Below are 15,565 nucleotides of genomic sequence, written 5' to 3'. Positions count from 1 at the left end.
AACTGATGCCGTATTTTGTGGCAATGCAGTTTCATTCACAGACCGATCGAATTATTCACTCAGATGTCGATGTTATTTCTTTCTAGCAGTGTATTGTGTATCTGTAAACATTTCAGTGTGATTTCCAAGTGAATGTGTCAGGTAATGGCAATAAACGTGAAGTTCCACACAAGCAACTTTAATTAAATTGCATGCCTATGGAGTATCGTCTTATTTGTGCGACTAGCTTCGTAAATTCCTGCTGGAAAGATCACAGTATGTAGTAATCGACGGAAAATCATCAAATAGAACAGAAGTGGTATTTGGCGTTTCCAAGGAAGTGTTATAAGCGCTCCTCAGTTCCTGATCTAATAAACGATTTAGGAGACAGTCTGAGCAACACTCTTAGACTGTTTGCTGATTACGCTGTGATTTACCATCTTATAAACTCATCAGAGATTAAAACAAATTATAAAACGACTTAGATAAGATATCTGTATGGTGAGAAAAATCACTATTGCCTCTAAATAATTAAAAGGTTGAAGCCATCCACATGAGTACTAAAAGGAATCCGCTAAATTCTGTTTAGAGGATAAAACACATGAATCCATAGACTGTAAATTCAACTAAATACTTAAAGAATGGAAAATCCAGGATGGAATGTAACAATTATGAGAAGGAAAGTTGCTACTCCCCATAATGCTGAGTTGTACATAGGCACAACAAAAAGACTCTCACAATTAAAGCATTCGGCCATTAAGACCTTAGTCAACACTAGACACACATATGCACATACACACACAGTCAAGCAAACACAACTCACACAGACAACTGCAGTCTCTGTTGCCCTAATTGCAGAGCAATCATGTCGATGTGGATGCTTCAAAAGCAGTCTAGCAGGTTTATGTCATGCATTCATAACTTCTTCAAATGTGAACCTGAACGTGATACTTCTATTTTTGAGATTTTTAAGACTCAATAACGAACTGCAGAAGCACATGTCGGCAAGAGAACTGTACAGAGACAAGCAAGCAAAAGTGTCACAGCTGTATAAGTCTCAGAAAAATTTGTTTTCGTGTCGCATGAAAATCATCAAAATCGCAAGAAACCTGTAACACAAATAGATGGTTTTGGCAATCATGGTTTACAGTGCTCCATGTTTGACATCTATATAAGTTAGGGATGCCAAACATCAGAAAAACATGTTACAATTATGCCTGAGCAAATTGGCTTCAAAGGTGGCGCTTTGTCAACGCAAAAAATTTTAAAATACGTTCATTTTAAAAATGTTAAGAAGACAGTTTTTAATTGGAAGAAGTGACACAGAAGCAGATGAAGCACGTCCGTTATAAAGATGCACGATACAAGAGAAGGAGGTAGTTCTACAGTATGTTACCTTGAAAACATGTGTGAATCCGAATCATTCCATGAATACGTACTGCAAAATGAGTAATGGTACTGGCAGCTTTAAAGTTCCGATAGAAAAAAGTTTTCGGATACTTATCCTGAATGCTGACTATTCTTCTGATTTGGTTCCTGAGAGTAAACTTGTATTTATGTGTAAGAAAAACAGTAGTGACTAGCATTCGAAAATGAACGCTGTCCCTTTCAAGAAATGATTCATTGAACAATTCTTGTCATACCAAGCTTTGTAGTCGATCATTGTAATTTCCGCGCCAGTTATCGTTCAGCTGTTACAGAGAAATGACCAAGTACGAGCACTGGGAAAGGAAATATTGTGCTCTGGTTGAAAAATAAAAATATTCTGGTCAATATAAGCCAGTCTCATGCTGAACTCCTCAGCTCATTAATTTATAAGAGTCATGCAACAGAATGTACAAATTTAACTTTCTTGCACATATTACTGTCCATAGAATTGGGTAGAATTAATTTGAGCACAGGTTACAAGCTATGCAGGGAAAACAAAACATTGAAGATAGATACTGAAAGGCTTGTGCATGAAGCAATAGACAGCATCCTCGTTCAGCATGGGCACACTGAAGATGGATGAAAGCCTTGGACGTATCATCCTAAATTTACAATCAGATGGTTCGTGCATGGGCTCAGATAGCAGATGGTTATTCTGATGTAGAACTTGAAACAAAAAGTAAAGTAATGATCTTCCTTGGTTTTAAAGACTCATGGTTTAAAAACATCTTTATCAACACATCAGTCGCATAGACTGAACATGAGAACTTCCTATCTTTTATTGATTAGGAATATATAGCCTGTGAAAATTTTCAGACTATATGTTCGACACATTGCCCAAGGAGAAGTTAAGCATCTCACAGCCTTTTGTATTTCTTGCAAGAACGCGGCTGGATAAATTCGCCAAAACTCCTGTATTTTGACACATAAATCCCTGTCATTTTCATGGCATGAATTGGAAAATGCCTTAAAATGAAAGGGAGGGTTAGCTGTCGAGATATCAGTGGTTTTCGACGTTATTGGTCAGCATTCCGTCGAGTTATTCACAGAAGATGGTTAATTGTTAGCTTGTTCAATGGATCATAAATGCATCCTCCCACTGTAATGTCGAACGAGTTAGTTGAAACTCATAATGTCTGTTGACATCGAAAAATATGATAACATACTGACTATTTTTACGATAGTCTTTCACACTAACGCTTGTTACCAGTAATTCTTTTTTAAACATAGTAATTGACATTGAATAGCAGTGAAACATACTCAAATACCTGAATTATAAACATTTAAAAAATATTATGGAATAGAAGTAGTTGTCAAACAAATATTATTAATTTTGTTATGTATCACATTTTTACATATAATACAGTCCAAATCGAAATAAATGGCAATTATTACAACTATTTTAGATGATCTTGTCGTTAGACAATCCTCGCATTGAGAAAAATTGTTCTTGACATCTTCACAAAGCTGTATCAGCTGCTCTCGCCTTCTGATGTCACACAGACAATTGCTGTGGAACAGTGGACACAACATTAAACCTCTCAAGTAAGATTTCCATCATGTAGAGGAATAATCGAAATAGGTTTTAAAATGAATTATTACCTCACAGATTTGAACGTATAATACAATGTTCCAAAGTCAAATGAACATGATTGTTGTCCGCAGCACAGTTCGGCAACACAGACTTCATTTGCCCGTTGTCTGCCGCCATGCATGCGCAAACCTCATCCCTTCTACGCCACTCTAACGCTCTATGCATGGAAGCACCATCCTATGAGAAGCAGGCAGTAGCTGTACGTGGCCACATTTTGCTATGGCTGAGTCTGCTTAATGGGCTTAATGGAAAAGCAAAAAACACAAATCACCCATTTCTAATATGTATGATAATTCGATATACATCCTAGTCTCCTTCTCTCCCCCATCTGTCTCCATTTCTCCCACCCCCTTTCTTTGTTTATCTCGGCCTCCAGCCCCCTCTCTCTGTGCATCTCCTCGTTTCCGTTTTCTATGTCTATTTCCTCCCACCCCTCTGTCTATCTCCTCCTTCCCCTCTCCCTCACTGACCTTGCACCTTGTGTATTGTTATTGCAAATTCTGATTCTGTAGTAGTATTCTAATCATAAACCAGCTTTCCTGTATGCTAACAACGTTTCACTATTTATATTTTCTATACATACTTTCAAACATTAAAAACTATATAGTCTATGTGTGTCTAAACGTTTATTATAGTTGCATGTAAAAATTTGAAGCAAATCGGAAAGGTATATTTTGAGATTTTTGGTAACAATATATATACATATATAAAATATGTGTGTAATTTATTAAAGATATGCATATTATTATTATTATTCACATCTTATGGCCTTCATTGGACCACTCTAGCCAACTTTATACAAAGAATTTTTCAGTTTCCTGTCAGCCGTGTACTTCTACATTCTCTCGGATCTCATCCTCCTTTCTTCATCAGAAATCATCCTTCCTATTGTCTATTTGCTTATTCTCGTTTGCAGTCTGGTTTGTTTGCCTGTGAGTTTCCTGATTTTGTCAGTTTTGTGTCTTAGTTCTTCCAATGTTATCTGTAGCTCATCCATGATTTCTGTAATCCACTTAATGTTGCACTTACTATTCCACAATTTTTCTATTATTCTCCTGATGATCCTGTTCTCTGGTGTTCTGATGAGATGTCCGAAAAATGAAATGTGTTTCTTCCTGATTTTACTCATTACCGGTTCTATTTCTTCCAGACTGTTTCATTTGTAGCTACTTCCAGTGTCCATCTTTCTGGTACAACTTGTTAATGCACATCGTGATGATTCTTCTCTCTATTTTGAGTATTTTGTCAATTTGTGCAGTTTTAGTTGTTTTGAAGATGGTTTCACTTGTGTATGTTATTTCTGGTTGAGTGACGTTTTTGTAGTGTTTTAATTTTGTTGCTATTGACAGGCTCTTTTTGTTTTAGGTGTTCTTGGTGACATATTGTGCTCTAGTCAATTTGTTTATTTTGTTATGCTATGTTGGCTTTTCATTGAGGTTATATATTACGATTTCTCTCAGATATTTAAATTTATCTACAATTTTGATATCTCGGTTTGCTATGGCAGTTTTTTATGAGTGGTGGGTTAGTTAACATGGTGACTGTTTTTTTCAAACGATATTCCAAGACCAATTTTCTGTGTTGTTTCCTGTAGTGAGATAACTTGTTGTTTCGTTTCTGGAATACTGTTGGACAAGTGAGCAGGGTCACCAGCAAATCCTAGACAATTTAAACTTATGTTGTCTTTTGGTCTTCCAATTTGGATGGTATTGGGGTTAGTCTTGTACCATTCCCTCATTATGTATCCTAAAGCACAGTTGAACAGCAGGGATGCCAAGCAAACTCCTTGCCTTAAACCTGTTTTTATGATGAATGGCTCAGAGAGTTCCCCATTGAACTTGGCTTTTGATACAGTTTTGGTTATGGTGCATTCCATCAATTTAATTTTGTATGGAGCCCAAAATTTCTTAAGATTTTTGACATTGAAGGTCCATGGATACAGTCATATACTTTTTTGAAAGTCCATGAAGTTTATTACAAACGGTTTATTTTGTTTCTTGTAATGTGCTGTGGCTAATTTTTAAGTGATGATCTGTTCTGCACAGCTTCTCCAAGATCTGAAGCCTCCTTGGTAATCACATAATTCTTCCTCTAGTTGCTCTTTGATCCTCTTGTATAGGATTCTGGAGAAAATCTTGTATATGCAATCTAAGAGAGAGGTATCTCTGTAGTTATCTAGGTTGCTTTTATCTCATTTTTTGTGGAGTCGGTGGATTACGGCTGTGATCCAATGTTCGGGAAACTTTTCTGTTATCCAGATTTTTGTTAGGGCTATGTGTGAGGATGTTCGAACTGTATCACTTGCATATTTCCACCTTCTGTAAAAACTTGGTCTTCTCTGCATGTCCTATACTTTTTCATCTCTCTGAGTTCCATTTCCAAATCTTGGATTGTTGGAGGATTTATGAGATCGAGTGATGTTTTGATGGGTGTGTCTGTGTTAACTGCTAAAAGTTCCTGTGGTTCTTCACAATTTAAAAGTTTACTAAATGCTTTTGCCATGATTTCGTCATTTTCATTGTCATTATGTGCCATTTTTTCCATCTTCCGTTTTCAGCATTAACGTGGGAGGGGAAAATTTTTGTAATTGTCTTCCGAACATTTTGTAAAAGTCTCTGGAATTGGTCTTTTGGTGATTTTCTTCTATTGAGTCGATTAGATCCTTCTGTGATTGTCTCTTGGTTTGCCTGATAATTTGCGTGAACTTTTTCCTGATATTTTTGAGGTTGGTTGCATTTTCTTTTGTTTTGTGTGTTTGATAGTTTAACCATGCATTATGTCTTTCTTCATGAATTTTGTCATATTCTGAATTCCGCCAGACATGTCCTTTACATGGGTTCAATGGGGCTAAATTTCCTGCATTTTTCCTGAGAATTTGAACCAGTACTTCTAAATTATCTGTCAGTTTTACATTTTATGTGACTTCTCTATATTTATCATTTATAAGTAATTGGTGTGGATTGAAGTTCCTTCTTGGTTTATTGCACTTTGGTTTCTGTTTTGTAGTGTGAACTTAGTTTTGATTTTGACAATGTAAAGATCTGAACTTCTATCTACCCCTCTTAATGCTTTAAAATTGTTGATTTCTCTGTGGAAGAATTTGTCCCTAAATACATGATCCAGCTGCCATTCTTCTTTTCTCCAATCAGGATGTTTCCAAGTTTTAAGTTTGTTTGGTCTCCTTTTGAAATATGTGTATATACATGTATTAAAGTATTTAGATACCTTAAAATACGCCCATATTAGAATTCAATGTTGTGCCAAAATTTCAGAGCAATTGGTCAAGAACTTTTGAACAAGCCAACATTCATATCTCTATAAAAATGATCCACTTTTATCACATATATACCAGATGGCGTTCTAGTAGCTACATTGAGTACTCAAATACAATGTTGTGTCAAAGTTTCAAATCAATCTGTAAAGAACATTTGGATATTTGAAATTTTGAAGAAACAAACTTCTACATACATACTTATTTAGTACATGTATATGTTCCTATTCGAAAATCTCTGAAAGTCTTAACACATTACTTTGAAATTTTAACAAAACGTTCTATTGGTATACGAGCTTGTTTTTATTTACCTATGTTTTAAATATATGTAATACATAAATTTATATAGATTTAATAATAAGGAAATGTTGTTAGAAAAAAATCTCAAAAAGTTACATGTACATATATTATACATCATGTATTAAAAGAATAAGTACCTATAAACATACCCGTATTATAATTCAACATTGTGTCAAAACTTTCAAGCAACTGGTCAAGAATTTTTGGAGATTAACGAGTTTGAACAAACCTATATTTACATTTTTATAGACTTTCTCGTTTTATTACATAAATAGCACATTTGTGCCTGATAGAGTTCCTGCAGGTAAACAAAAACATGCAAGTATTCGAATGCAATTTTGTGTCAAAATTTCACAACAATCTGTGGAGAACTCGCAGAGATGTGAGATTTTGAAGAAAGAAACATCTACATTTGTACTTACATAGAAACTGTAAATGCTCCTAATGGTAAATTTCGGAAAATTTTAACCAAATACTTTGAAATTTTGACACAGTGTTGGATAGGAATGTACACGTCCATTTATATACCTGTTTTCAATTTAATTAACAAAAATATTTATTATAAATAATTTAATAATAGAGAAACATTGTTACAAATAATCGCAAAAAGCTATACATATTAAAGAAACAGGTACCTATAAGCATGCCTGTATTAGAATGCAATGTTATGTCAAAATTTCGATGTTGGAGGGAAGAAATTTCAGAGATACACGATTTTGAACAAACAAACATTTACATTTTTATTTGTATAGATTTATCCACCTTTAAGCATTTGTATGTATTCAGTGTTGTCATGAGTAATGTACAAGAGATTTTCAAAACTATGATTGACATGTTATGATACATACTTGCATATACTGCAGTACTGCATATAATTAAAGTACATATAATAACAGACCAAATATGATAAAACAGCATAGGTCGTACACAAAGATTTCTACATGTGGTTGATAGTTAAATATAGAACTAAACATCTTAGGTTATTAAATTTCACATGATAACAGAATAGAGGGCATATACAAAAATTTCCCAATGTGGTTGCTAGTATAATTTCAACTGAACATTGTTTGGTTCTTTTCATATTCATTATATGAATAAGATATATGCAGGGGACAAAAAGCGTAAGAAGAAGGTACAAACAAACAGTATTATAAATCACTAAGTAAATCAGATCTACTTTTGAATACGTTTTAAATTATTTAAGAGGTAAAAAACTTTCCCTTTCAGTCATTTTTGGGTTATATTTTTAAAGATATTAAGAGAGGCACCATGTGCCTGCACAGGTAATGTGTTGAATGGCTTTATTCATAAAAATTCTTAACTGCCTTGAGTGTGTGTGTGTTTTTTTTTAAGCTGAGTTGTAGGTATGTCTATCTTCGAGTCTCAAAGTGTATTATGATTATGTATTGACTGCCTAAGGCTGTAACTGGTAAGGTTATCTTTTATGTAGAAAAGGAAGCTCAATATAAAAAAGTTATAGGATCATCATTTTCTGTAGTTTTTTGAAATAAGGCATCTATGAATGCTATTTTTTGTAATCCCAGAGATGCTCCAGATGTCTTTCTTATGCCAAATAAAAATTTCCTGGCCCCTGGAGAATTAGCCATAGAAGAATGCCACAGCTTAGAGAGCAATGAAAGAAGGCATAATAGCAGTTAATAGCTGGTTCTTAGAAACAGATGAGTGTAATTTTTTCAGTAGCTAGAGAATTCATGAAAGTTTGTAGAAGTGGACTCAACATCAACATCAGATATTTACTGCCTTTTCATAGTTAATAGCCAATTCATTGGATTCAAACCACATATTAAATAACTGGAGGAAATATTTACATTGAAACTTCAGTTTAGTGGTGTCCGTCCCTGAATTGATGGAAGTGGTATCATCTGCATAAAGCACGTATCTGCATGGCATATTACTGCACAGGTCATTTATAAATGCTACAAACAGTAGTGGCCCACACACACTTACATCTCTTGTAACATTCAGAAACTGTGAATTTTCACCACTGTAGCTTACAATTTGTTTTCTGTTACTCATATAGAATTTAATGAGGAGAAGTTCAAGATCCCTAATGCCATAACTCCATAGTTTCTCCAAGATTATTTTGTGGTTTACATAATCAAATGCATTTCTCAAGTCTATTTGTGTGGCATCAGCAGATAATATGGATTCAGAAGATGATTGGGCCATAGAAACAAAATTTTGAACAGCTTTAACTGTTGATAATTGCAACGTAAAACCACATTGAGCCTTAGTACGTTAGTTTTTGACAAATATATGCAAATTTGATTTTGTATACATAATTCAACTATTTTTCAGAAAATAGGTACCACAGGGACTGGGCAATACTTACTAGTGCAGGATTTATCACTCTTTTTGTGTAATGGAATTAGCATTGTAAGAGCACAGAGAGGGTGTGATATTAAGTCCATTTGAGAGGCTATAAGCATTTTCTGATCTAGGGCCACTTAATTTTGCTACTTATTTAATTACATAACGTTATTTCATTTTTATCCAGATACAAGTTGGCATGGAAACAGCAAAATTTTGTAAAAACTGGTTTATATAAGAAGCCTATGAATTATGTTTCAGTGCAGGTTTCAAATTCTTCTTGTGAGAAGGTGAGGCATTAGGGTTTGCAGATATGATAGAGAAGAAGTTAAAAATCATTTGGTGGGACATTAGCATCATTTGTAACTTTAACACAGTGTTTACCTGTACCTACTTCTGATTTAATGTCCCTTCATGCAGTAATACATTTATTATTGAAGTTTTCAATTAAGTTATTATTTGCTTTACATCTGCCTAATCAGTAGTGTCTCTTGAGGCTAATGTATGCTACTTTACCAACTCTGACACTTTTTACCTCACCATGGCACATCAAAACCATCAATGTTAGGTTCTTTAAGTGTGATGTGAGCCATTTACGTAGAGTTGTTTTGCCATGGTTGCTTGCCTCAATCTTGTCTCGTCTCGTAACCCTTGGACAGGAGGTACTGAAAACTTCAGGAAGAAAACTAATAAACCTGCTACAAAAACCCTCAACACTGCTGGACGCATATCATAAATAATTCCAGTTAAGTTCCTGCATTTTCTCTCAGCACTTAATAGCCCATCACAGTGAATTGGTTCATGATCCCCTCATTGGTTCACGAATTGCCAGTTTACATCTTCATGATCTGTCAGATGGTCAACCTTAAGCAGTATCAGTTCAAGATCGTATATATATATATATATATATATATATATAGTAATAAAACTGTCAAGAAAAGAGAGTTGTCTTGTTTGGCATCACTATTGGGAGACTGGTATACTGATATAACTGTGAGTTTGAATATTGGTAGTAGCTGTTTAAAGAATACCTTTACCACATATGTCCCTAACATCAGGCACAATGTATCTTAATACTACACTATTACTTAATTATATTGAGGAGCCCCCATAACTTCGATTGGGTATGCAGTAACTTATAATTAAATTAGAACATGATGGTACATACAATTTTGTCTCTTCTTCTCTTAACCACTATTTAGTAATACACAATATTATTCTTTTGTTCCCATTCACTATAACACCAAGCTCACTGGCTTTATATTTCAGAGACCTAATATTTACATACACAAATAAAATAGATTTTTTATTGCAGAAGGGAAGATGCATGGTGTCCTGGCGTAATTTGGAAGCACACACAGTGGTTTGCCTTGAACTGGACCTTATGTTTGGTGTGGTAGTGGGTTTCTATTTTAGTAGCAGCTGGACTTTCTTGTTACAGGTCCTTAAAAATTAACATTTCTGTGCAGCACTTTTTTGGTCCTATTTGAGACTCAGATGGAAGACTTTTTTATTTCGGTTCCCACATAATTTCTCTGACATAGGTGACTTATTACACACTTGATAACACTTCAGTGAGGGACAGCTGATTTGACCCCCTTGATAACACTTCACTGCGGGATGATGGAGATGATTCAGGACTTCCTATGGTTGCTTTCTTTTCCGCTGATGGAAGTGACGTTTTTCTTGCTCGTTTCTCAAGGTTCTTGTTTTTTCATAAGCTTCATAATTTACGTGGACAGGCTGACTAGAGGCATTTTACAATACTTTAGCACAGGTACACTCTGTTTTGTTTGTGACTGTATTTTTAGCTGCCCTACAGCAGAGATAATTTTAGTAACACTTACGTTTTTCCCTCGATAGTAAAGGTGAGGTCCGTGTTTTGTATGAAATCATCATCTCAAGCAGCTGGCATCTATAATTTGTACGTTCTTAACATTCCTATACTCAGTTTTGGTTTGCAGGTTTGTTCTGGAGATTTCTGTATTAATGCACGACCATGAAGGTAAATCCAAGTGTTATGCGAGGTTTATGATTATTACATTCATGTGTCTTATATGTTCAGTCCAACCTCTTACAGCAGTTAGCAGCTGTATGCGATTGGTTTCTATACACATTATTTGTACCCAGTAGTAACATAATAGAATCATTCGAATAAAACTGTTTACTTCGATCAATACAATCTCTTACAGCTGTTAGCAGCTGTATGTGATTGGTTTCTATATACATTAATTGTACCCACTAGTAACATAATAGAATAATTCGAATAAAACTGTTTACTTCTGAAGATTTTCTCATGTTTAACATTTCAGCTTACACGGCGTCTGATTTAATATAGACAAATACCTTTATATTCGAGTTTCTTCTGATGATTTCGACGATACCACGTCATTATAGTTACCCACAATTGTCATTTTCCCTCTGTCTCCCAGTTTCCCTGTATCTAGTGTTGTGATTTTCATTCCTGCCATAGCTTCGACATTAGAAACGTTTCGTTTATTTTATTCAAGCCTAATGCAGTTTACTGCATATATAGCTTCCCAATATTGTTCTGTAGTCATAGATCCTTTTTTTCTCATCTTAAGTTGGCGTTGTTTTTGTCCCTTTCTTTATCCTCATACGTCCCACGGCGTCAAACTTAGTTCTCACTGGCATAGCATAACCCAGATCAGGCCCTGTGTTCTTGAATCTATGAGAAATTTCTCTTTCTTAGAATCTTGTTCCATACACTCCAGTGATTGTTCCAATTCTATGATGTATTTGTTATTTTCATCTGAATATTTTTGTGGTGATTCTAGGTCGTCACTATTCAATTGGACACACGCATTTTTCAGGTCGATTAGTTTGCCTGTCTACACTGTGCAGATTTCATTTATGCTGTCTTTATTCGCCAGTTTTTGTCATACATCATCATCATCATCATCATCATCATCATTTATGACTGATTATGCCTTTCAGCGTTCAGTCTGGAGCATAGCCCCCCTTATACAGTTCCTCCATGATCCCCTATTCAGTGCTAACATTGGTGCCTCTTCTGATGTTAAACCTATTACTTCAAAATCATTCTTAACCGAATCCAGGTACCTTCTCCTCGGTCTGCCCCGACTCCTCCTACCCTCTACTGCTGAATCCATGAGTCTCTTGGGTAACCTTGCTTCTCCCATGCGTGTAACATGACCCCACCATCTAAGCCTGTTCGCCCTGACTGCTACATCTATAGAGTTCATTCCCAGTTTTTCTTTGATTTCCTCATTGTGGACACCCTCCTGCCATTGTTCCCATCTACTAGTACCTGCAATCATCCTAGCTACTTTCATATCCGTAACCTCAACCTTGTTGACAAGGTAACCTGAATCCACCCAGCTTTCGCTCCCATACAACAAAGTTGGTCGAAAGATTTGAACGGGGCACAGATAACTTAGTCTTGGTACTGACTTCCTTCTTGCAGAAGAGAGTAGATCGTAGCTAAGTGCTCACTGCATTAGCTTTGCTATACCTCGCTTCCAGTTCTTTCACTATGTTACCGTCCTGTGAGAACATGCTTCCTAAGTCCTTGACACCATCCACCTGTTCTAACTTTGTTCCTCCTATTTGGCACTCAATCCGTTTATATTTCTTTCCCACTGACATTACTTTCGTTTTGGAGATGCTAATCTTCATACCATAGTCCTTACATTTCTGATCTAGCTCTGAAATATTACTTTACAAACTTTCAATCGAATCTGCCATCACAACTAAGTCATCCGCATATGCAAGACTGCTTATTTTGTGTTCACATATCTTAATCTCACCCAGCCAGTCTATTGTTTTCAACATATGATCCATAAATAATATGAACAACAGTGGAGACAGGTTGCAGCCTTGTCTTACCCCTGAAACTACTCTGAACCATGAACTCAATTTACCGTCAACTCTAACTGCTGCCTGACTATCCATGTAAAGACCTTTAATTGCTTGCAAAAGTTTGCCTCCTATTCCATAATCTTGTAGAACAGACAATAACTTCCTCCTAGGAACCCGGTCATATGCCTTTTCTAGATCTATAAAGCATAGATACAATTCCCTGTTCCACTCATAACACTTCTCCATTATTTGCCGTAAGCTAAAGATCTGGTCCTGACAACCTCTAAGAGGCCTAAACCCACACTGATTTTCATCCAATTGGTCCTCAACTAATACACGCACTTTCCTTTCAACAATACCTGAGAAGATTTTACCCACAACGCTGATTAAAGAGATACCTCTGTAGTTGTTGCAATCTATTCTGTTTCCATGTTTAAAGATTGGTGTGATTACTGCTTTTGTCCAGTCTGATGGAACCTGTCCCAACTCCCAGGCCATTTCAATTATCCTATGTAGCCATTTAAGACCTGACATTCCACTGTATTTGATGAGTTCCGACTTCATTTCATCCACCCCAGCCGCTTTATTGCACTGCAATCTACTGACCATTTTTTCCACTTCCTCAAATGTGATCCTATTTCCATCATCATTCCTATCCCATTCTACCTCGAAATCTGAAACATTACTGATCGCATTTTCACCTACATTGAGCAACTCTTCAAAATATTCCCTCCATCTGCCCAAGGCATCCACAGGATTCACCAGCAGTTTTCCTGACCTGTCCAAAATACTTGTCATTTCCTTCTTACCTCCCTTTCGAAGACTGCTAATTACACTCCAGAATGGTTTTCCAGCAGCTTGACCCATAGTCTCCAACCTGTTTCCAAATTCTTCCCACGATTTCTTCTTGGTTGCTGCAATTATCTGTTTGGCTTTGTTTCTTTCTTCAACATAACTTTCTCTGTCTACCTGGGTTCTGGTATGTAGCCATTTTTGATACGCCTTCTTTTTCCTTTTACAGGCTGCCTTGACTGTATCATTCCACCAAGCTGTTTGCTTCATCCTACTTTTACACACTACTGTTCCAAGACATTCTTTAGCCACTTCTACTACTGTGTCCCTGTACCTTGTCCATTCCTTTTCCAATGACTGTAATTGACTACATTCAACTAACTGGTACCTTTCTGAGATCGCTGTTATGTACTTGTGCCTGATTTCCTTATCCTGAAGTTTCTCCACTCTTATCCTCCTACATATGGACCTGACCTCCTGCACTTTCGGCCTCACAATCCCAATTTCACTGCAGATTAAATAATGATCAGTGTCATCAAAGAATCCCCTGAATACACGTGTGTCCCTCACAGCCTTCCTGAACTCCTGATCTGTTATTATATAGTCAATGACAGATCTGGTTCCCCTGCCTTCCCAAGTATACCGGTGAATGTTCTTATGTTTAAAAAAAGAGTTTGTGATTACTAAGCCCATACTGGCACAGAAATCAAAGAGTTGTTTCCCGTTCCTGTTGGCCTCCATATCCTCTCCAAATTTACCCATAACCTTTTCATACCCTTCTGTTCGATTTCCAATCCTGGCGTTAAAATCACCCATGAGCAGAACACTGTCCTTGTCCTTTACTCTAACAACTACATCACTGAGTGCCTCATAAAAACTATCCATCTTATCTTGACCTGTCCCTTCACAATGCGAATATACTGACACAATCCTAATTTTCTTGCTAGACACTGTCCAATCTATCCACATCAGTCGTTCGTTTACATACCTTATTGCAACTATGCTGGGTTCCATTTCTTTCCTGATGTAAAGCCCTGCTCTCCATTGTGCTATTCCTGCTTTGACTCCTGACAGGTAGACCTTGTATTCTCCCACTTCCTCTTCTTTCTCACCCCTTACCCGAATGTCACTAACAGCTAAAACGTCCAGCCCCATCTTACTTGCAGCCTCTGCCAGCTCTACCTTCTTCCCAGAGTAGCCCCCATTGATATTAATAGCTCCCCATCTCATTACCATTTGTTTGCCAAGTCGTATCTTAGGAGTCCCTGGTTTGTCAGTTAGAGGTGGGACTCCGTCACCTCCAAAGGTCCGAGGCATTTTGCTCTGATTGTTGCCAGCATCATATTTAAAGTACCAGGGAAGCAGGTTGCTAGCCTTACTTGCCCCGAGTCCCATTGGGTTTTACCCCTAACGGCTGAGGGACTAACTGGTGGATTTGGTAGTCTTTGCCGTATGAGCACAAAGGTGACCACGACTCAGGATATGTCCGAGATGCCCAGCCTTATTCCAAAGTAACTGGTACCCCGACTGTCGGGACCACTTACTTGGCCACTCATACGTTGCCCGTGGTTCATGAACTAGGACATGACTACAGGAACCCACACCATGAACCACTTTGTCATACATGAACATGAAATTTTGTACATATCCAAATTTTCTGTTTTGGTTCAGCATTCACACAGCTATAATGATGTGTCATTTTCCATCACACAGTTCCCCGCGGAATCCTTTTCACACGAACACAGGCTTTCTTTTGAAATGTCTAAGTAATCATGATAAGACGTGGCTGCTGTGCAGATAGACACACTGATGCGTTTTTCCTCTTCTGCTGCACTCATTTCTGTCACTTATGATATTACTGAAGAGTTGTTATCAATAATACAAAAGCTAGAATAGGCCAGTGACCTCAGTAGTAACTGTAAAAGTTTCCTCTGTTGACGATTTCCGATTTCGGCAAAATTACCTATGGATTTACAAAATTCATTGGAACAACATTTGTAATAGCTACGAGTATACATATGTGCAAT

At 36.7% G+C, this 15,565-nt stretch overlaps 1 protein-coding gene across 1 annotated transcript; it reads right to left on the bottom strand.

Moving 5' to 3' along the window:
- Nucleotides 1-11,548: 11,548 nt before the first annotated feature.
- On the bottom strand, nt 11,549-14,933 carry LOC126088200 (craniofacial development protein 2-like). The gene is made up of 2 exons (XM_049906325.1): nt 14,013-14,933; nt 11,549-11,755 (listed from the first exon to the last, which is right to left on the bottom strand). Exons 1-2 carry the CDS (start codon nt 14,931-14,933, stop codon nt 11,549-11,551), a joined length of 1,128 nt encoding a protein of 375 aa, XP_049762282.1.
- Nucleotides 14,934-15,565: the final 632 nt, after the last annotated feature.

This window comes from Schistocerca cancellata, chromosome 6 (genome assembly GCF_023864275.1).
Source record: "Schistocerca cancellata isolate TAMUIC-IGC-003103 chromosome 6, iqSchCanc2.1, whole genome shotgun sequence".
NCBI lineage: Eukaryota > Metazoa > Arthropoda > Insecta > Orthoptera > Acrididae > Schistocerca > Schistocerca cancellata.
Note: the sequence above shows the minus strand (reverse complement) of the source record. Positions and strands in the feature narration are given on the sequence as shown.